The following is a 22,919-nucleotide window of genomic DNA, read 5'->3' on the forward strand; positions in this document are numbered from 1 at the left end:
TAACACTCTGCTTTTCCCAATACCCCTAAATGCATAACATGCAATATTTCTGCAAGATATCACTTTTTGGGGGCTAAGTGTGAGATTACACATAATATATAGTATATATTTAATGGGAGCTATCCAATACACACATACATCTATGCCTGGGGCCAGTGTAAGGGATGTTACATCTCAACTTTCACCAGTTAAAGAGGGATGTTAATAAACAATTTATATAAATTTTTTATTTGATCATCAGATTATATGATCACTGATAGTGGAGCAAACACTGAAGCTGATCACTGATCCATTGCACATATTTATAGAGTGGGGACAGTCCCCGGTTCCTGAGAGGTCTCCCGTTGGAATATAGGGTACCACACTAATGTCCCTGTTTGGAGGCGATTACAAATGCACCCACATTTTCAGTTCAGGAATCAAGACAAGTATCTTATTAAGCAGTCTGTAGACTCAATTTCTTCAATATTTAGATCGACCATCGATGCTTGGTCGATCCTTATTATTTATGATATATCAATTATCAGACATCAATTAATTGACTACAGTTGATTGTGTTAACATTTAATCTTTGCATGTCATGCATTGACCAATAACTTTTTACCATTAATTCTGACCAATTAGTTGATGGTTCATTATAACAACAAGTATCAAAGCAGCATGTAATTCCAAGATCAAACAAATTTGGCTTTGGGGCCTTACCCTGGGGAATATCATCAACAGGTGTACCAGCCTTTGATGCACCACCTGCATCAGGAATAACTACAGGCTGCTGCTCGTCAAGAGGCTGTTCCATTTGCTGCTCATCATCCTGAGGAAATTCCAGATCTGGTTCACTTCCCATGGGTATACTGGTAGAACCTGAGGCATAGCTGAACTGTGAACGACGACTTGCTGGGCGACTTCCCTGTGGGAAACCAAAATACATCAAGTTCAAGTTCTCATACTGGTGTGACATGGGGGATGCCCGTCATGAGATGTATCCTCCCCCGCCAATCAGTAGTGGTGTAATCCAAAAAAAATTGCAAATTGGCCCACTGCTAGAATAACTTTACTGGGATGCATGCAAATTGCAAATTAATTAGTGCTCCTCTGTTCCTCCTTTTGCAACAGTTTGGAAGAGTATAACATATTGCAGACTGGTGTCATTTAGACTTGGTTCACACCAGGAAATGCCTTCATTTGATGAACATTTTTAATGTTCATTAAATAATGCATTCACATTGTACTTAATGAAGATCAAATAGTTAAGTCCCACCTAGCATAATAAATGTGTGGTTGCCTAGATAACAAATTTGAACTGGTAACATGTAGTACTGCAATTGCTTAAGGGGTGGGGTATGAACGTTTGGACAGTATTTATTGTGGGACATTGGAGCACATCAGACATATCGAATTGCATTCTGAATACGAAGAATGTCCTTCTGATATCAAATAATTTTGATTTTTTGAAATTCGCAATGTAATACACATTTTATGGCAATTGATTAAAATTGATATTGTTGATATTTAACAGTACTCAAAGTAAACTTTACAAATCTGATGATTTATACTTAAGGTGTATGTAGGTGGGATGAAAAGCCGACGATCAATTGAAAATTTTGACCTTTCGTATTGAAGATATGGATTTCTTTTCCCAAAACACCCAAAAAATTTGATCTTTTTGGGAAAAAAATTCTTATCTTCAATATGAAAGGTCAAAATTTTCAATTGATCGTCGGCTTTTCCTCCCAGCCAAATATACTTCAAGAATATGTCATTAGATTTATCAAATTTACTTCGGGACTGTTATATATCAAAAATGTGAAAAATATCAAATTTTAATAACTTGTCATAAAATTCGTATTATATCGTGAATTTCAAAAAATGAAAATTATTTGATATCAGAAAGACATTCTTCATATTCAGAATGCAATTCGATATGTCTGATGTGCTCTCATGTCCCACAAAAAATACTGTAGAAACGCTCAAAACGCTCATTCTAGATCCCTTAATCGAATGACCTTCATTATTATTCTGCCCTCTAAAAATAAACTATTCCAGTTTAAATACATACACCCCTAAGAAAGACATGACCTTAATCTCCCACACAGGGAGTGTAGATTTCAAATGAGGTTACCAGAATGGGTTACTCCATTTGAAATCTACACCACCTGTGTGGAAGATTAAGGACATGTCTTACATAGAGGCTATATGGCTTCTAACCTGAATAGCCAAATACAGCATTTTTATCAAGGAGGTATTTCAGTGGCGAAGCTGGGATTTTTTCCAAGGGGGCAAGCCTGTATGGGGCGGGGGCCCAAATCCACCAAACCTTTCTCTTTTTTCCCTGCACTGGGGGGGGGGCAGGCCCACATAGAATATTTTTGACAGGCTAATTGATAATAATCATATGGTATTGCATATCGTATAAATTCCCCATCTCTCTTCCCCTCTTCTCCCTCTCTCCCCCTCTATCTCTCTCCTCTTATTTTTCCTCTCTCTCCCTCCTTTTTCCTCTTGTTTCCTTGCACTAGGGGGCAGGGGCCCAAATTGCCCCCTGCCCCTGGCAGCTACGCCACTGAGTTATTTTTGAATCAGTCTGCTGAAGAAGTAAAAGGCAGTATCTGATAACAACTACCAAAGCAGATACTGTGCACTTACATAGTGAGATGAGTGGGCTCCATCTGCATCTCCTTCTCCTTCTTCTGGCCAATTATCTTCCACTTCCTCATCAATCGCCATAGTAACTGACTTAGCAGATCTAGCAGATGGTTGTCTTGATGGGATTCGTGTGCTATCATCCTGAGCTACATCACCTTAAGAGAATGTTTTGGAATTGAGGGAAAAAAAGAAAATTATGCAGTGCTTGCAGCAAATCTGATATGGGGTATTCCAGTTGAAATTCATATATCCCCTATAATATGGAAGACATGATCTTAATAATCTTTCACAGGGAGTGTGAATTTCAAATGGGGTTACTTTATTATATGGGTGATTCCATTTGAAATCTACACTCCTGTGTGGAAGATTAAGGCCATGTCTTCCATAGGGGGTGTTTAGATTCCATGTGGAATATCCCAATTTGTGGGTATGTGCAGGACACTGGTAAAGAGAATTCCACATCATCTAGATTTTAATAATTTGGCAAATATTGTTGTGTTATAGACACATGTTCATATTCTCACTTTTGCATGCAATTTTGTTAACAATGCTGACATTTTTGAGGTGGTTGCACACTGAGTTCACTTTGAGGGTTGTACCAAGGACCATGGAATATCAAAACTGGAAGCAACACTAAACATTTGTAAGTGTCCTATTGTTATTAAATTACTTATGATTTCTGATCTGTGCTGAGCTTATTTGGGGTTGCTAAGCAAGTTCAATGAAGAGACAAAGTTTGCTAAGCTGTGGAGAGAAATGGTAATATGATATTCTTGCATCAATTTCTCACACACAAACCAGCAGAATTTGTCGTAAGTTTGCGTTGGTAATAGAAAAACCATGAATTCAGTGCCATCCCTGCAAGGACTCTTACCTTCCTCAATGTCTCCATCACCAGCTCCTGACATATGTGACCTTGACCTCTCCTTCAAGGACGTCGATCTCCGAGCACTAGATTCACAAGATCTTCTTGATGATACTGGTCTTGAAGACTGCAGTCCAGATGGATCAGCCCCACCCTCTGCTTCCTCTATAACTAATTCTCCATCACTACCACCATCAGGCCACGATTCATGATGCGAGGATGCAGCACGGCTCACCGATCTTTGACTACCTTGTCCGGACACAGCGCCCTCTGTCAATGCAACACTACCATGTTCAAATTCATCATCATCATCATCATCCTCTCCATGCTCCTTAATGCTCCCAGCTGCAGAAATACCTGAGCCAGGACGTTTCAGGATCGATGATCTCGCAGACGACTTCCTGGATTTTATTGTTACAGATCGGATCGAGTTCACAGACTCCGGTCTTGATCCGGGTCCGGACCTGGTATCCTCCTGGTAGTTGTCCACGGGTGTCATGCTTGGTGGATACGGTGCCTGGATAGGATGGCCAAGATATGGTGATGATTTGATGGAAGAAGCAAGTTTCTCAAATGACAAGGGCGTTGAACATAAAGACTTTGATGTGCCTGGTCTGCTTGGTGCTGTTTTGCTTGTTGAAGGTCTGCTATACCTATAAAGATAAAATAAGACATTTCACATGAATTTGTAATCTCTACTTTAGAAGGGCTTGGATATCAACATTTGCACAGTTTTTTTTGTGGGACATGAGAGCACATCAGACATATCAAATTGTATTCTGAATATGAGGAATAATGTCAAATAATTTTGACCTTTTGAAATTGGCGATATAATACAAATTTCATAGCAAATTATCAAAAATTGATATTTTTCTTATTTCTCATATTTAACAGTCCTCAAAGTAAAATTTATAAATTTGATTATGTACATAAAGTGTATGTAGCTGGAAGGAAAAGCCAACAATCATTAGAAAATTGTGACATTTTGTATTGACGATACACAATTAACCCCCCCCCAAAAAAAATCTATATTTTCAATACAAAAGGTCTGTTAAATGTCAAACAAGGGCAGTTAAATGTCAAAAATATCAATTTTTAATAATTTGCCATAAAATTTGTATTATATCACGAATTTCAAAATTTCAAAAGGACATTCCTCATTTTCAGAATGTAATTTGATGTGCTCACATGTCCCACAAAAATACTATGCAAACGCTGCTATTAACTACATGTATTTGATTGGGGCTTCAACTTTGTCAATAATGCTTTTTTCCTTGTGTTTTGCCAAATGTTTCAGTAAAAAAATTCCTAATGACCATTTTAATGACTTTTAAAGGATTAAAATCCTTTACTTTTAGGTAATCAATACAATTTCCATTTTCTTACAGTTTTGCTGGGATCACTGAATAAGCCTTTAACAATTTATACAATCTACATCAGTTAGAGGCCTAGACAATACTTCTGCAATCTTGTCTACCTCTGTTGCAATTATAGTTGACCTTGGCTTCAATCTCTGATGAACTTTGACCTCACAAAATAATTCACACCTAGTCTCCAGTAGCTGGTCATTATAATGCGTCTACCCCTAAAGTTGAAAGGCCTACACACTGCTTCAATGTCTGTTGCAATTAATAGTTGATCTTTGACCTCTGATTATGAACATTGAACTTACAAAGTTATGATCGATGCTTAATACCATCCTTAAATTAGAATTCCATGCATCAGTTGAAGGCCTACATGTCTCAGCTATAATATGAGTCACGTCAACCGGACCAATATGCCGGACCTGCGCAGGTCAGCAAACCATATGCAAACTAGTCTTTTTAATTTGGTCTCAGATTATAGCTTGTTTGCATCCATTACAATCAACAGTTGACCTTTGACCTAGATGTATACACTTACCCTCCAGTAGTTGGTCTTGATAATGCATCTATCCCTACAGTTGAAGGCCTTGACATTGTCTCAGCTAGTTTGTCTGCATCAGCTGTGATTAACAGAGATGACCTTTGACTTCTGACATCATCCCCATCTTGACCCATGACCTCTCCTTCAATCTCAATACTTCTGAGGGCGTCATTGAGTTCCTCCATGGTGTCAATGGATGAGAGAGAGTGATGAGATGGTGAACGTACCAGACTACGGACCCTTCATTACAACAAGAACAACAAATTATTGATATCAGTTTCAGCAATTTTCTGACTTATGTCTTATAACACAATGCTCTGGAAAAGTTAAGTTACATTTTTTCAGGCAGCCTATTTAAGTTATTTACTCTGAAGTTATCACCATGCCTATATCTTTTTACACACAAATTAAAAATATACATTGTTTTGTTAATGTTGCTTGTCAGTGTAACATCCATTTTGGATTTATCAAAATGACCAAAAATGGTTTCTAAGCACATGCATGATCAGGTTGGAATCGGTATTTTCTCAAATTACATTTGAGAATTACAAATTACAATTAAAAATTACAGGATACTATGACCCACAGGAAACTATGACCCAGCAAACAAAATCAGAAACAAAACAAAAACATTTTTACCAATAAAGAGGCGAAGAAGAAGACAACAACAACAAAAGAGAAGACAGCATTAAGAAGATGAAGAAGACAGAAGGAGAAGACAAGACACAGCAATGAAGACAAATGAATAAGATGACAAAGAAAACAAAGAATATGAAGAAGGAGAAGTAGAAGAGAAGAAAAAAGGAGGAAGAAAAAGAGGAAGAGGAGGAAGCCAGAAGGACAATGAGAAAGTCTATAGTGTGTCTCCTCTTAAGTTGAGAGTAACGCCATGTTGGATATCAAAGATCCAGATTTGAATCAGCTAGTGCACTTATGCAGTTGCGTCGCAAGCAGGCAGACCAATCACACTTGATCGATACAAATCTGCCACTGCAAAATCCATGGTATTACTCTCAACTTGAGATGAGATACATGCACTATAGCTTTCATGTCTCTGAAATTAGTAATCTAATGTGAAAATGCTAGGAAGAGATCGATGAAGGGAGAAAAAACAAAACTTACATTTGAGAAAGTCTCCTTTCTGTTGGGCTCTGTTAATCTACACTACAAGATTCCTATTGGGGCCGCCTGCACAAGTACATCATCGCCAAGGTACCTGACTGGTACAGACAGAGTACCTACACAGTACCAATGCTGCTACTGCACAAGCACGACCAACAGCAGTGGTACTGAACTGGTACTACACTGGTACTCCCCTGATACTGCACAGTACCAGCCAAGTACCTTAGTGATGGTATACACATGCAGGCGATCCCAATAGGAATCTTGTAGTATAGTGTGAAATCATTATCACCTTCTTGACAACAAAGGAGACAAAGATGAACAAAAATGGAGGAGGAAGTGGAAGGAGAAAGAAAGAAGAAAATGATGAGAAACACACTTTCTATAGCCTGTATGTCTCTGAGATAAAAGATAAGGCTCCTCCTGATTGAGTCTTAAATCTCTTAAATCTAGCCTAATCACCACCATCTTCTTGACAGAAAACAAAAAGTGGAAGAGGAGAAGACAAAGACTCCTCCTGGTTGAGATCTGTATCAAATCTTTGAAGACAAAGAAATGGAAAAAGAAAAGGAGGAAAGGGAATGGAGAAAAGAAAAAAGAAAAAGATGTAAAGAAGAAGCAAACTTACATCTGTCTAGCTTGCATGTCTCTGAGATAAAAGACAAAGTCTCCTCCCGGTTGGGCTCTGTAATCCAGCGTGAAATCATCATCATCTTCTTGCACAAACTTCATGCAGGTCTTGTCGTATTGGCTGTTAAAACTCTCTAAATCACTTGGAAACTAATTGAAATTAATGAAAATAGAAATAATATGTTAAAATGCTGCAGAAATAGTGAAAAAACATTAGTCCTCAGTTTTTAATGAAAATCTGATTGGAATACAAATTGGCACACCAAAAAATATAATGATGTATAAATTCTTTAAAAAGTATTCTTAAACACTTGAGAATGTTCCTGCAATCTTATTGGTTCTTATCTGTGTGATATGACACGATATCACACGGGTCAGCGCATGTGCATCGACGCGATACGCATACTCGCAATTTGAACCAATCGGAGGTGCATAGCAACAACGGGACTGATCGATTTTAAGCCGTAGGTATAATTCCTTGCAAAATGTAGGATTTACTTTGATTAAAATTTGTAATGCTTATCATATTTTTACTTGAATTGAAGTGTTTAAGAATGAGAATAAATGTATTGTTTTTGCATTGTCGTGCATCTATCGTCTCATATAACACGGGCGACACATTATTTTTGGCGTAAAATACTTGAAATAATGATGTCGCCCGTGTTATATGAGACGATAGATGCACTCCAGCAGCTAAAAACAATACCTTTATTCTCTAAATAAATAATTTTTATCCTAAAATTGATCTTGTTTTCTTTCTTATATATGCTCAAGAACTAAATACCGTACCCCAACTGTACCCAGACTCAAACTTTTATTTGAGAGCTTGATTTATTGGTAAATGTCTCATATTAATAAGACAAACCATCACCATATGTTAATTAGGGTCAGGCATTACTAACCCTAACCCTTACCCTAACTTCCGTAACCTCTGACCCTAATTAGCATATGGTTAAGGTATGTCTTAAATGAGACATCTACCTATTCATTTCCTTACATTGTCGTTGCCATATTGTAGTACACTTGACGTAAGCTTATTGGTAGTTCCCAACACTGCACCTAATTCCGAGACATTTGGTGGACTCATTGGTACAAAAATCCCTTTCTCTTGTGGCTGCGACAAATCCAAATCACCAGGAGCTGCAAAAAGCAACAGCGCCCCCTTCCTTGTTGTGAGAGTCTTTGGTATCAGCGCTCTTTTTTCCACAACTGATGGCGCTGTTCTAGTCCGTACACGTTGTCGTGCCGGAGCACTTTTAATTCTATCTGATAGGCTAGTACTGGCAGATTGCACTCTCGTTTTACTCGTTGATACTGCGGTTTTCGGACGGACTGCTGGGGGAGAGTCCGGCGGCAATTTTTCAGGCTTGAATCTTCTATATGGTGTAGATGACTTAGTTCTTGGTACGGTAGGTTTGGGCGTGTTTGCACGTAATACATCCACATAGTTTGAAGGGAATGTTTTTGTGGGACTTTTCTGCACCGTTGTAGGCTTGGCATCATGGAGGATGTTCCGGATGAGAGCCAAGTCATCTTTTTTGGCTCTCAATGGGATGGGAAGGGATCTCTCCAGGTACAGAGATGCTTCCTTCTTTGCTGTTGGATTTGACTGAGTTGATTTGGTAAGTGACTGATGAGAATAAATAAAAGACAGAAAGGTTAAGGGGGTACTACACCCCTGCCTAATTTTGTGCCTATTTTTGCATTTTCTCAAAAATTATAGGGTATTGGTGACAAGTAAGATATGTATATTATAGGGGCAAGGACTACAACTACTGCACTGGAAATTTTATTTCAGCACAGACAACAGTTGTGGAGTTACAGTCAAAAATGAGGGAAACCCAATATTTGATCAATAAATCAATAACTGCTTGCCTTGAGTTGCTAAATTTTCAGTGCAGTAGTTGTAGTCCTTGCCCCTATAATATGCATATCTTACTTTTCACCAATATGCTCTATTTGTTTAGAAACATGAAAAAATAGGCACAAAATTGGCCAGGGGTGTAGTACCCCCTTAATGCATCATCGATATACTTAACCCCCTGAGCACTATACTACATGTACCTGCCGATCTAACATTGCCTCTGATTGGTCAATTACATGATATCTTCTTTTTTTATCACCAATCAGAATGGAGCTTTGCAAATAATTCACCCAAATTTTTTTTTTTGGGGTGAAATTATTCTAACAATGTTTCTGATTGGTACAATTGATAATGAAAACTACTTTTTTTTAGCTCTAGCTCCAGTCTTCTCAACATTGGTTTTAAAAGGGGGTTTCGGGAGGGAGTTGATTTGGTAAGTGACTGATGAGAATAAATAAAAGACAGAAAGGTTAATGCATCATCGATATACTTAACCCCCTGAGCACTACCTGTCGATCTAACATTGCCTCTGATGGTCAATTACATGATATCTTCTTTTTTTATCATCAATCAGAATGGAGCTTTGCAAATAATTCACCCAAATTTGTTTGCGGGGTGAAATTATTCTAACAATGTTTCTGATTGGTACAATTGATAATGAAAACTACTTTTTTTTAGCTCTAGCTCCAGTCTTCTCAACATTGGTTTTAAAAGGGGGAATCGGGAGGGAGTTGATTTGGTAAGTGACTGATGAGAATAAATAAAAGACAGAAAGGTTAATGCATCATCGATATACTTAACCCCCTGAGCACTACCTGTCGATCTAACATTGCCTCTGATGGTCAATTACATGATATCTTCTTTTTTTATCATCAATCAGAATGGAGCTTTGCAAATAATTCACCCAAATTTTTTTGCGGGGTGAAATTATTCTAACAATGTTTCTGATTGGTACAATTGATAATGAAAACTTTATTTTGACCAATCGGCAGGTAGTTCATAGGGTTAATGTTAAAATTAATGGGAAGCCACCAAAATATATTTAAAAGTACTCAAAGGGTAGCTATAATTACAATATCTGTCAACTTCTTATTTTGTTACTCAACATTTTCATGTTCAGTAACAAAATTTATTTTATCGTAAAAATATTCTTTAATAAATTGATTTGCTGCCAAATTCTGCCTATTACTTTTTGAACAGTCTGATTCAACATATTTGTTTCCAAGAATGCTCATTGGGCAATTCTACAATCAAGGAAATTAATGTTGGCAGACTCTGGCATGCTATGTAAATCACCACCCCTCTCCCCAGTTCAATGTTGATGAAAGCACTTTTCCCATTGGGCTCTCCAGTCTTCTCAACATTGGTTTTAAAAGGGGGAATTGGGAAGAAAGGAGAAAGTGGAAGGTTTGAACTTCTCAGCAAACATTGTCATACTAATGATGAGATAAAAGTCTCCTCGTGCTTGATCTTTGTATTAAATCTAGCCAGAAGTCATCATCATCTTCATGATGTAGTTCAGTAACTGTAACTCATCATACCTAGATATCATTATGTTTATGATAAAGACTGAAGTCTTGCTGGCAGGACTACTTCATGATGAAGAAGAGGAGAAAATGGAAGTTCAGGAACCAACTTATATTTGTCTATCCTGCAAGACTCTCCTTAAAGACACAATTGCATGTCTTGATCTTCGTATACTTAAATCTAGCCTGAAATCATCATCATCTTCTTGACGAAGAAGAATAATAAGTGGAGGAGGAAGAGGGGGGAGGAAGAGGAAAAAGAAACAAGTTTCCTCCTGGTTTAGCTCTGTATCAAATGTTTATAAGATGTTTTAGAAGTGGAAAAAGATACGGGAAAGAGAAAAAGAGCAAACTTACATCAGGGTTTAGCTTGCATGTATGAGATAAGACAAAGTCTGCTCTCGGCTGGGCTCTATAATCCAGTGTGAAATTGTCTTCTTTTTAAAACAATGACACAAGAAGAAAACAAGGAATGGAAAAAGAGGAAGAGGAAGCGGAAGGAAAAGAAAAAGTAAAGAAACAAATTTACATAAAAAACTTACTTGTTTGTTTTCTGCTTGCACATCCCCATCCCAAGAACCACGGCCTCTTGACAAAGGACTTAGCAGAGTTGAAGTCATCTCTCTGTTGTTGACGATGATGACTTAATTTAACAATCCATCACTCCAATAAAGGGTGGGGTACATGTACCTGACATGTGTTGTGTTTGCTTCTTTTCCTCTCATTTTGTTCACAGGCTGAAATTGTTGTTCAATCACCTGATTAAAATCAAATTGATATTTATAATGAAAACTTTTTACTTTGATGATAAATACATCTTCCGTAACCTTTAAGGGGGTACTACACCCCTGCGCAATTTTGTGCCTATTTTTGCATTTTTCTCACAAATTATAGCGCATTGGAGACAAGTAAGATATGTATATTATAGGGGCAAGGACTACAACTACTGCACTGGAAATTTTATTTCAGCACAGACAACAGTGGTTTCCCCTCATTTTTGACTGTAACTATTTGATCAATAAATCAATAACTACTTGCCTTGAGTTACTAAATTTTCTGTGCAGTAGTTGTAGTCCTTGCCCCTATAATATATATCTTACTTGCCACCAATGCACTACCGGTATAAGTTTTGAGAAACATGCAAAAATATGCTCAAAATTGGCCAGGGGTGTAGTACCCCCTTAAAAGATAGGGAGTTACTATAAACTTGATCTATCTCAAAAATCCAACATGTGACATATATAAAATTATCCAATCAGACATCCGGAAAAACATGCTTATCGAGCAAAACCAAGCATTTCTGGTGATTTAAGTTAACTTGAATTAGGGCGCACATCACTAAATGATTTATTATGATATCAATACAGTCACCTTGAAATGCACTTGCCTACTCAGCTCAGTTGGCTTGCAGCATAACAACTTTTCATTATACAATTACTAAAATCGCTGCTACATACATGTATACAATGTAATACACAGTGTGGGCTCACCCCATTGCTACTATATTCCATGCACAGATGTTTGATCAGCGATACAAGGGGAACTGTAGAAGAGGTTGACAAGTTTTCTTCAGATCGTACAAATCGTATTTATGTTACAATATTAAATGTCAACAAAACATGGTTTACCGCACTATGATATTTACAATACAATTTCAGCTAGGATGGGATTTTTCCGGGTCCAAGCTCAGCCTGCTGGATTCATTCAGGTTACGTAATCTTACTTTTTCCGGGTCCAGTGAGTACAAAAAGTGCCCTGGGTGGCGGTGCGAAAAACTGTGAACCTGGTTTTCTGTCATACAAAATGGTGTGTGCCAGTCCTATACAGTTATAGTACGGCACATGTATTATTTAAATTGGTAGCGAGGAAGTCCGAGAAAGATTATAATAAAATTCAGCACACAACTACATATACCGGTACATGTATTGTTAGTACAGGAATTTAACCCATGTTCCTTTTGTTGTGGTAGTAGCTCTGCACAAAAATAGGGCAGCATCAATAGCAGATAACTAGTACATGTATGTATAATAACAAGTACCGTAAACTTTGGACACTGGGGTGACTTTGGTGGACACGCATGATGGGACAGGGTTGCTCAATTTAAATCACATGATTTTTTTTCCAAAAAATCATTGATTTAAATTTAAATCAATGATCTTTTTGAAAAAATTGTGATAATCAAGCAACCCTATATGTGTCCAAACTCCAAAGTCATGCACCCCGGTTTCCGGTACCGTACCATATCTACAATACTTCAAACCAGTGTTCGATTTACCAGAAAAAAGTTACTTGCATTTGTGCAGGTATTAAACATAAAAATCTACCTGCACAAAGTGAAAGTAACTTGCACACAATTTAACCATGATATAAAATAAGTAACTTATTTCTTTTTTACAGATGAGAAGTAAAAATTGGTGTAATTTCGTACGGGATATTTATATTTAATACTTGATTACTTCTTTGATTTTAATAGAGGCATATTGATATACGCTGGCGAAGTTACGTAATAATCGGATTAACTACCATAGCAATAGGTGAAAACAATTTTTGAATATACCGCGCTGCACTGATACTTTCACACGGTACCTCTGCATTGAACCATATCATGCTGATCACTTGCACCTGTAATATTAGTATCATTGAAAAGACCAGTATTGTGTTCAATCTATAACTGCAGACATACACAGGTGACTAGTTCAACCTGCTTGTAGTGCAGCGCGATATGTTCAAAATTGTTTTCACCTATTGCTATGGTAGTTAATCCGATTTATTACGTAACTTCGCCAGCGTATTGTATGTTTCTGATTCCAACTGTGTAATTTACGACTAAAATTCTACATGCACTTGCGCAGGTACATTTGAAAAGTTACCTGCACAGAATCAAAGTCGCATGTGCAGGCATGCAGGTGGTAAATCGAACACTGCTTCAATTTCAAACTGTAAAAAAGATATTAGTTATTAATATTACTAGTATATGGTCATGATGTGATGGTTAACTTAAACTGTCATGACTGTCACATAATTTCATAAAGATAAAATGTAATTTACATATAAAGTGTGGAAATGATGATGCATTTCAGCAATTTGAAAATATTGGGCTGGCTACTGAAATAAATAAAATTGATTAAAAACCTAGAGAAGTCTGCTTATAATATAAAAAACAAAAAGTAACTTAGCTTTAGTAACTTTATAGTAAGCTTTATACCTTTTTTCAGCAATTCAGAGCCAGTGATTGTCATTTTTATTTCCCATCTCAACTAAAAGTCTCGTCTACGTACACCATGATTCAAAGGGTAATATTAAGAAGATAAAATTATCAAAATGATGATCGATATTTACATCTTTATATCATAAATATGTCTTCATTTAATCAATTAAATTATTCACAATCATGCAATGTGATCCCTGTCAATGGAGATTTTGTATTGTGTATCTTGGCTACGGGAAATAGAGAGCTATGTGAGACCCCGGATATCAAGAAAGGACGCACCGTTTTGCGCATGCGCATAGTAGTGATTTCCCGACTTTGAGCATGCTCATTTCAGTGATATCTCAACTTTGCGCACGTAATTAATTAAGATGCGCATTTGAACGAATTCCCTAGTTTGCGCAGCCGAATTTCCGATTTTGAGCAGCGTGCGCAAACTGGGAATTTCTTTGATATGCGCATGCTCAAACAGCCGAATTTCCGAGTTTGAGCAGCCTGCGCAAACTAGGAATTTTATGAGCATGAACGTATGGAGCGAAGTCAACACTGATGACTGATCACGGACGGTACAACTGTCAAAACGGAGGAAATTATTGCTCTGAAGATTTAATTTTGCTTTCTATCATCAGAATTGTATATTATTATTATTAGTAGTAGTATCAGTATTATTATTATTATTATTATTATTATTATTATTATTATTATTATTATTATTATTGTTATTATTATTATTATTATTATTATTATTATTATTATTATTATTATTAGTGTTATTAATATTATTATAAATATACTGTGGTTTTATTATTGATATTAGCCGGACTATTTGTATTATAATAAAAGTCACATTGGAGAATTTAATTTGTTTATAATATTATTCTCTTTCTTCTGTTACTTATGTATTTATAATGTATCTTTTATCTATTTATAGGCTGTTTATTTATTTATTATCATAACATATTTTATCATTTATTGATTTATTATTATTTACTTAGTTGTTCATCTAACAAAATAAGTACCTTTTTGGGGAACTATATTGGTTATAAATAATAAGAAAATAATGACAAACGATACAGGAAAGGATATCATAACAATTGTCCACTTGACAAGGTGATTAGCGCAATGTCACGTTATATAATAGGAACAATAGCTGAATGTCTAGGATATTGAATTCTTTGCTTTTAATCATTGACTGGTGTGCTATTATTAATCAATGGAATCTGTATAATATATATAAAATCAATGGATTCTATAATTTAACCAGATTCTTATCATTGATAAAAAAAATTAAAATCAGCCATCTTTCTTTTGTATGAAAATGTTTAATAAATCATAGACACGGTAACACCATGGCTGTCGAAAGATTTAAAAAAAGTTTAAAATGAAATCACACTTCTAAGCCCCTATATCACTAAACTTGAATGTTTAACATGTTTGAGTATATTGAGGGATAGTGCTTATAGCACTAAGAAAAAAAAGAAGGAAGAAAGAAACTTGCGGAATAAAAAAAAGATGGGTTCCCTGTCCATTCAGTCTTTCCGATATCCCGATTTTAGATGAAAAGAAAGGAAACAAACGAATCCGCCCTTGAAAATATAATAATTAGTCCGATTTTAGATGAAAAGAAAGGAAGAAAAACAAATGAAAGAAAGAAAATCAGTTCAAAACTGTTTAATATTATACAATAACTCATAACATCCATGCTAAAAAAGACAAAACAATGTTTTGTTAAAACATATGGAATAAAATTATAAGAAAGTCACTGAAAGAGAAAAACAAATAAGAAAGAAATATAATTTAATTTTCTAATTTGAAAAAGAAAGTCACCCCTTTACAAAGATCTTAATTAATTATCCAATTAAAGGGTGCTATTATACAGTCTACAGCCTGACCATGCACACGGCATAAAACGACCAACTTCTGTGCTTCCAAATCTGGGTATTTGATATACCCAGATGTGGAAGACCTATGTGGGCGCGTGAACAGGAAAAATAACGAGTTATGAAATATATATGTTTGTAAACATGTTTGAATGCTGAACATGTTTGAGTATATTGAAGGATAGTTTTTAAAAAGAAAGAAAAAAAAAACGCACCAAAAAGACAAAGCAATGTTTTGTTAAAAATGTGGACTAAAAGTAAAAGAAAGTCACTGAAAGAGAGAAAATAAATAAGAAAGAAATATATTTTATTTTTTAATTTGAAAAATAAAGTCATCCCCTTATGGATGCTATTATAGCCCAGCAAACACAAAAACGTTTTAAAAACGTTTTAATAAGTTATATTTTGGCATAAAAACGTTTTAATAACATTAAACTGTCGGGTTATATAAAGGTCATCATAACGCTTTAAAACGTTTTGTATGAAAACACACTACAACAATATTTTTAAATGTTTTCAAAAATGTTATTGTAAACTATTTTTGCAAACATTTTTGCCAAATATTGTGTCAATACTTAAATAACATTATGTTAAAATATTTGAACCCAGGAAACACAGAAATGTTCTTAAAATGTTTTGTTCAAAACCTTTTAATAACATTTAAATGTCGGGTTATATAAAGGTCATGAAAACGTTTTTAAAACGTTATTGAAAATATTTTGGGCAAACATTTTCGCAAAATATTTTTTCAACCCCAAAATAACATTTTGTTTAGAATGTTTTGTATCAAGTTTTCAAGAACGTTTTTGGAATGTTATTAAAACGTTTTTATACCCTTTATATAACCCGACATTTAAACGTTTTGTGTAAAATATTTTTGTTTGCTGAGCAGTAGATTATCAAAAAATGTTTTTTAAGGTTATGAAAACGTTTTATACTCTTAATATACACTTTATATAACCCGACATTTAAACGTTTTCTGACAACCTTTTATAACCATTTGCGAATGATGTCGAAAACGTTTTGTGTTTGCTGGGAGGGCAGGCAGTCTACAGCCTGGCCATGCACACGGCATAAAACGACACACTTCTATGCTTCCAAATCTGGGTATTTGGTATACCCAGATATGGAAGAGTGTGAACAGGAAAAATAACGAGTTATATGATGTTTAAAATTAAATATATCACTAAACACATTATTGCAATCACTTTTTTAACATGTTTAAATGTTGAACATGTTGTAGTGTAGAAAGAAAGAAAGAAAGAAAGAAAACAAATAAGAAAGAAATATATTTTATTTTCTTATTTGAAAAAGAAAGTCACCCCTTTACAAAGATCTTAATTAATTATCTAATTAAAGGATGCTATTATACAGTCTACAGCCTGACCATGCACACGGCATAAAACGACCAACTTCTGTGCTTCCAAATCTGGGTATTTGATATACCCAGATATAGAAGACCTATGTGGTCGCGTGAACAGAAAAATAACGAGTTATGAAGTTTAAAATGAAATATATATATTATCACTAAACGCATTATATAATGCAATCACTTTGTAAACATGTTTGAATGCTGAACATGTTGGAGTATAGGGATAGTTTTTAGAAAGAATGACAAAAAAACACGCTAAAATTTTTTCACCTAGTAGAATTTGGAAGACATTTGCATACCCCACTCGAATTAACAAACTTTCCTCTTTGAAAAATGTATACGGGTCTGTAGGAAGCGGCCATATAATTATTTCCAATTTGCATGCAATGCAAGAATAAGAATTAATATACGAAACTAACTATAAATTGCACACAGGTGACAAATGGAGCAGAAACTGTGTCAAATTATGCCAATCACTAATTATATCTTGTCTCATATGAGAACTGTTATATCAGGCTCAAATATCTAGTGGCCCGTCGGGTCAGCATTGTTGGAAGTTATACTGGCCCAATGCAAAATCCACTGGCGCAGGGCCACCGGACCACCGCTTAAATCTGTCCCTAGGCCTATACGGGTGAAACTGATAATTGATAATTTAGTTATCAAATTTACATGCTAAAGTTATTATGTAGGTCTACAGGCGAATGCCATGTTGCATTCGTGACGTGAAAATACTATTATTCAACAAAGAATTAGGCCTGGTTTATAAGCGCGTCGACCATGTTGACCGTGTCCAAACAGGGATTTCCCTTTTAATAAAGGAGCACCGCGCAGTACAACGCAATGCCGCATGTAAAATAGGCCTATGTTCAAAATAGCTGTCAATCATCAGAATAGTTAGTACCCCTTTTCATGATTAATATTATAATAAATATAATATAGGTGTGGTGTTTGCTAGAAATCAGTAATTTGCAAAGACAAAAAAGACAATCAGGGGTTACCAGCCTTTAATTTATGCAAAATTGACCATTAATGGCCAAGTTGACCTTCCCATTTTCGGCTTGCGGCTAATCACGGCGTATTATACAATTGTATGACTTACCGAAATATGTTAATCCCTTTAATCAACATTGATTTGACAATGATTGACAGACGAAACATAGATTAATTATATCTGTCAATCATTTGCATATCGTAATTTTGGTTTTACTTTTTTATAGGCCTCATGAAAGAAATAAAGAAAGAAAGAACATTATAAATATTTGAACTTGACAATCTTTTAAAAATTGTGATTTGACCATAAATGATCATGATAATTATGTACATTTTGAAAAGAAAAAAAAAGCAATCTTCCAAATCTGGATGTGTGAAATACTTCAAGTATAATTATATTCAATAGTGGGTATAAAGGGGAAAAACAAATTGCACGAAAGAAGAAAAAAGAAGAAAAAAACGCAGAAAGAAAAAGAAAGAAGAAAAAGGTTGTGTAAGTTGTTATGGTGAGACGTTCATGTTTTGTGATATGACATTTACAATGAGCTCTAAATCTTTATCATATATGGCATTATTATAAAGTCCCAAATTTATTTTCGACATTCTGCGCTTAAAAATCTTTCAAATTCCATTAATGTTGTAGGCCTAGAATGCGTATGTGCGTGTTTAGTGTTTGTTTGGGTGTGTTGTGAGTGTACAACAGGGGTGTGCTGGTTAGTTGATGTGATGAGATGCTTTTGTGATGCTTTATATGGTGAGCTCAAAACGCATTTTTCCGCATTCTGCGCTCAACATCTATAATACCGCGTGTATGTATGTTTGTAGGATGGGTGTGGGGTGTGCGGGGGTTGTGTAAGGCGGATGGGTGTGTATTGTAGTTTTGATATAATAAGCCTTGGAATTTGGTGGTAGGGCCTATATGCATTTCCAGAAAGAACCATGACATGAAAAAGGTTTTGCAAAGGCCAAAAAGAACCATTTTGGGGTTCTTGCAATTATCATAAAACACACACGATTCTCTTTAGCTGTCCTGTAATACCCTTTTCGAAGGAGCTTTTTTCTTCTTTGGAAAGGTCTAATGACCTCGGCAGAAATTACCATTATCAGCTGATACTGACTCTGCGGCTAATCACGGCGTATGCTACATAATATTATGCAATGACTCGCCAAAATATGAAAAATACCCTTTATATTTACGTGTATTTTGCAAAGAAAAAAATCTTCCAAATCTGGGTGTGTAAAATACTCAGATTTGGAAGACAATAACTGTGCATTAGCGCACGTGCCGTGATGAGAAAAACGAAACGAAAACAAACGTTGTTATAATGCACGAGACATTTGTATTTAAATCCAACTCTAAACTTTGCATTATTACCCAATTTTTTTGGCATCATGTGCTCAAAATCAAGTCCATAAATGATATAATGGTGCTTAATGCTTAATGTGCCTGTTTAGTGTTTGTTTGTGTGTGTGTTTGGCAGTGGCGTAACCAGCACATTTCAGAGGGTAGTGGGAAAAGGGGGGGGGGGGCAACTATTAAGGGGGCAAACTTTGACGAAAATGCCCGGGCAAAAATGGGCAAGAAGTACAAAAAAAGGCCTAAAAATCTTAAATATCAGGGCGGCAAAGGGACAAGACTTCTCACGGGGGTGGGGGAGGGGCCTGTCCGCCCTTGGCTACGCTATTGGTACCTTTAGTAGGCCTAGATGTAAAAAAACAGGAGTGTGCTTTGTTAGGTAAAATAGGACCTGTATAATAGTTGATGAGGCGTTTGTGATGCCAGTTACATAGTGAGCTCAAAAGGTACTTTTCCGCATTATGCGCTCAACATCTATCATATGCGCACAACAATCAGCATGAGGCAAAAACATTACCCGATCGTAGGCCTACATTATGACTTCATCTCTTGACCCCAGGCTCTTGACAGCTTTATAAGAAAGAAAGAAAGAAAGAAAGAAAGAAAGAAAGAAAGAAAGAAAGAAAGAAAGAAAGAAAGAAAGAAAGAAAGAAAGAAAGAAAGAAAGAAAGAAAGAAAGAAAGAAAGAAAGAAAGAAAGAAAGAAAGAAAGAAAGAAAGAAAGAAAGAAAGAAAGAAAGAAAGAAAGGAAGGAAGGAAGGAAGAAGAGGAAGAAAGGAAGAAAGGAAGAAAGAAAGAAAGAAAGAAAGAAAGAAAGAAAGAAAGAAAGAAAGAAAGAAAGAAAGAAAGAAAGAAAGAAAGAAAGAAAGAAAGAAAGAAAGAAAGAAAGAAAGAAAAAGACACTTGGTGAAAGAATCAGAGGCTTTGAACTTTCACCAAATGACCCTATATGTTTAATAGTGTTTAGCAGTGCAGTTTTCGAAATCTTAAATATCAGGGCGGCAAAGGGACAAGACTTCTCACGGGGGTAGGGGAGGGGCCTGATGCCCGCTACTGGTGCCTATAGTAGGCCTAGATGTAAAAAAAACAGGAGTGTGCTTTGTTAGGTAAATATAGGACCTGTATAATAGTTGATGAGGCGTTTGTGATGCCAGTTACATAGTGAGCTCAAAAGGTACTTTTCCGCATTATGCGCTCAACATCTATCATATGCGCACAACAACTTCAGCATGAGGCAAGGTTGAAAAACATTACACGATCGCAGGCCTACATTATGAATTCATCTCTTGACCCCAGGCTCTTGACAGCTTTATAAGAAATAAATAAATAAAAGAAATTAAAGAATCAGAGGCCGGCTTTGAGCTTTTCACCAAATGACCCTATGTTAAAATAATGTGGTGCAAGATATATAGTGTTTAGCAGTGCAGTTTTCAACACATTTATCCCATCGTATTGGAAGAGAGAATCGGGTATCATGCCAGCCTGATCGTGCAAGCGATGAACTGGGCCACTAGCTTCCAAATCTGAGTGTTTGATATACCTAGATAGGGAAGACCTATTATGTGCGCGCGTGAACAGGAAAAATAACGAATTCTGGAGTTTAAAATAAAATCAAAACCGGCCCTATATCACTAAACACGTTATTGTCGATCAATTCGTAAACATATTTAAATGCTAAACAAGAAAGATTTCCTTGTATTCCGGTGATTTCAAACATTAAGTTGACCGATTCCAATTGAAGCTTTGACATTGTTTAGACATTATAAATAATGTCAAAAATCCGCATGAGGCAGTGTTGAAAAACATTAAAACGATCGTAGGCCTACATTTAATGATCCCGGGCTCATGACAGTTGAACACCATTATCAAATTGAAGGAGAAAAAGAAAGATAGAAAGAAAGAGAAATAGAAAGAAAGAAAAAAAAATTAAGAAAGAAAAACAGAAATTTAAGAAAGAAAGAAAAGAAATTTAAAAAATAATCAAAGACAGAAATTAAAGAAAAGAAAGAAACTTAAGAAAGAAGGACACTCGAGGAAAGAATGGGAGGATTTGAGCTTTTCACCAAATGACCCTGCATGTACGTAGTATACTAGGCTATATTGGCCTAATATATCGAGCTTTAACCAATGACCGAGGAACTCATCACAGTGTGAGGAGGAGATGGTCCAGAACGCCGATGTAACCTGTCAATCTTAATTATGTCATGGCCCTGAAAAAACTCAAAATAGTATGTTTTAGACCAGGGTCTAAATATGCACAACTTTGCATTTGTTCCAATACGTATGCTCCTTTAAGAAAGGACTCACAGGAAAGGATATACAATATAGACTTTTAGCATTTCAAAACTTTAAAAGAAGGACTCAAATCCTCTGAACATGCTGAAAGAGTCAGAGGATTTGAGCTTTTCACCAAATGACCCTATACTATACTACACTCCTCAAAAGATTTAAAAGATCAGATGAAAAATGATCAGCATTTTTTAAAACAAAGGATATAATGATAATATTATTGATAATTGTGCTTGATCTTTCAAAAGGCAAAGTAGCATAGGGCCTAAAAGTATAGGCCCTATAAGACTCGTGATCATGACATGACACTCGGATAAGCAAACTTGACTTTCAGTACGTGCGTTTTTCACACAATCCGAAATTTATTTATTTATTTATAACATGTTTACCCAGGGTAGCCCGATTCAGCCGAAGCTGGTCTAACACGGGGCCCTGCAAAATACATAAAATGAATATAATTATAGAGAATTACAAAGAATATAATCATACAATTTACAACTCAAGCCATTATTAAAAGATACATTAAAAGAATATAAATCTCAAATACATTTGTACAGTTTGCAATAATTATTAAAACTCACATGCCATTATTAAATGAACATTGATCCATAAAAAAAACCATCATATACATTGTAAAACACATAATAACTCAGTAACATATATATTCCAAGATGTTATTTACATTATACACTATTTAATTAAAACTGGTGAAAATATACATTTTTGTAATACCGTTTAAAAGTTTGCACATTTATTGAGTTTCTAATATCTCTGAAATTATATGGTTATAATGATGCATCATATCAAACTATAGCCTATACACAAATCGGATAATCCACTAAGTATTTTGAAATGAAATGCTCAAATAATATTATAAATACAGATATCGATAATAACTCAAAAAAGCCTGCATGACAAGGTATTAAAGTGAAATAACCCTTCTGGCTATTTTAGTCTGAATATGACATTATCTCTATATTTCACTATCCAACATTTAGGCCTACCGGCTATTTCATCAAAAGACTCGACTATAAACCTGTAAACCTCGGCATGCATAGATGTAGGCATAGGGAGTGGGGGTATTTGTGTGTAGGCCCACTATACTGGTCCCGGGATAGGGCCTATATATATGATACCGTATATCAAAATGAATCGATGTTTTGTTTTAAAAAACAATTTGCCATTCGTATATTCTTTGAACGTCATCAGAGCTTTCAACATGGTTGAAATAATTATACTAATTTATTTATTTATAAAAACGACTGC

General features: G+C 35.6%; 1 protein-coding gene across 1 annotated transcript in view; it reads right to left on the minus strand.

Annotated features, from left to right (window-relative positions):
* The window catches only part of LOC140139593 (uncharacterized), a 47,019-nt gene extending 33,056 nt beyond the window's left edge, over positions 1-13,963 (minus strand). Inside the window, exons 1-8 of the mRNA XM_072161298.1 lie at positions 13,761-13,963; positions 11,098-11,313; positions 8,163-8,795; positions 7,164-7,315; positions 5,411-5,653; positions 3,518-4,161; positions 2,644-2,798; positions 703-907 (exon numbers count right to left, since the gene is read on the minus strand). Coding sequence (XP_072017399.1) covers positions 703-907; positions 2,644-2,798; positions 3,518-4,161; positions 5,411-5,653; positions 7,164-7,315; positions 8,163-8,795; positions 11,098-11,175 — 2,110 coding nt within the window. The 5' untranslated portion in view covers positions 11,176-11,313; positions 13,761-13,963. The remainder of the gene's footprint in view (positions 1-702; positions 908-2,643; positions 2,799-3,517; positions 4,162-5,410; positions 5,654-7,163; positions 7,316-8,162; positions 8,796-11,097; positions 11,314-13,760) is intronic.
* Between the last annotated feature and the right edge of the window lie 8,956 nt (positions 13,964-22,919).

Source organism: Amphiura filiformis, chromosome 18 (genome assembly GCF_039555335.1).
Source record: "Amphiura filiformis chromosome 18, Afil_fr2py, whole genome shotgun sequence".
Taxonomy (NCBI): Eukaryota; Metazoa; Echinodermata; class Ophiuroidea; order Amphilepidida; family Amphiuridae; genus Amphiura; species Amphiura filiformis.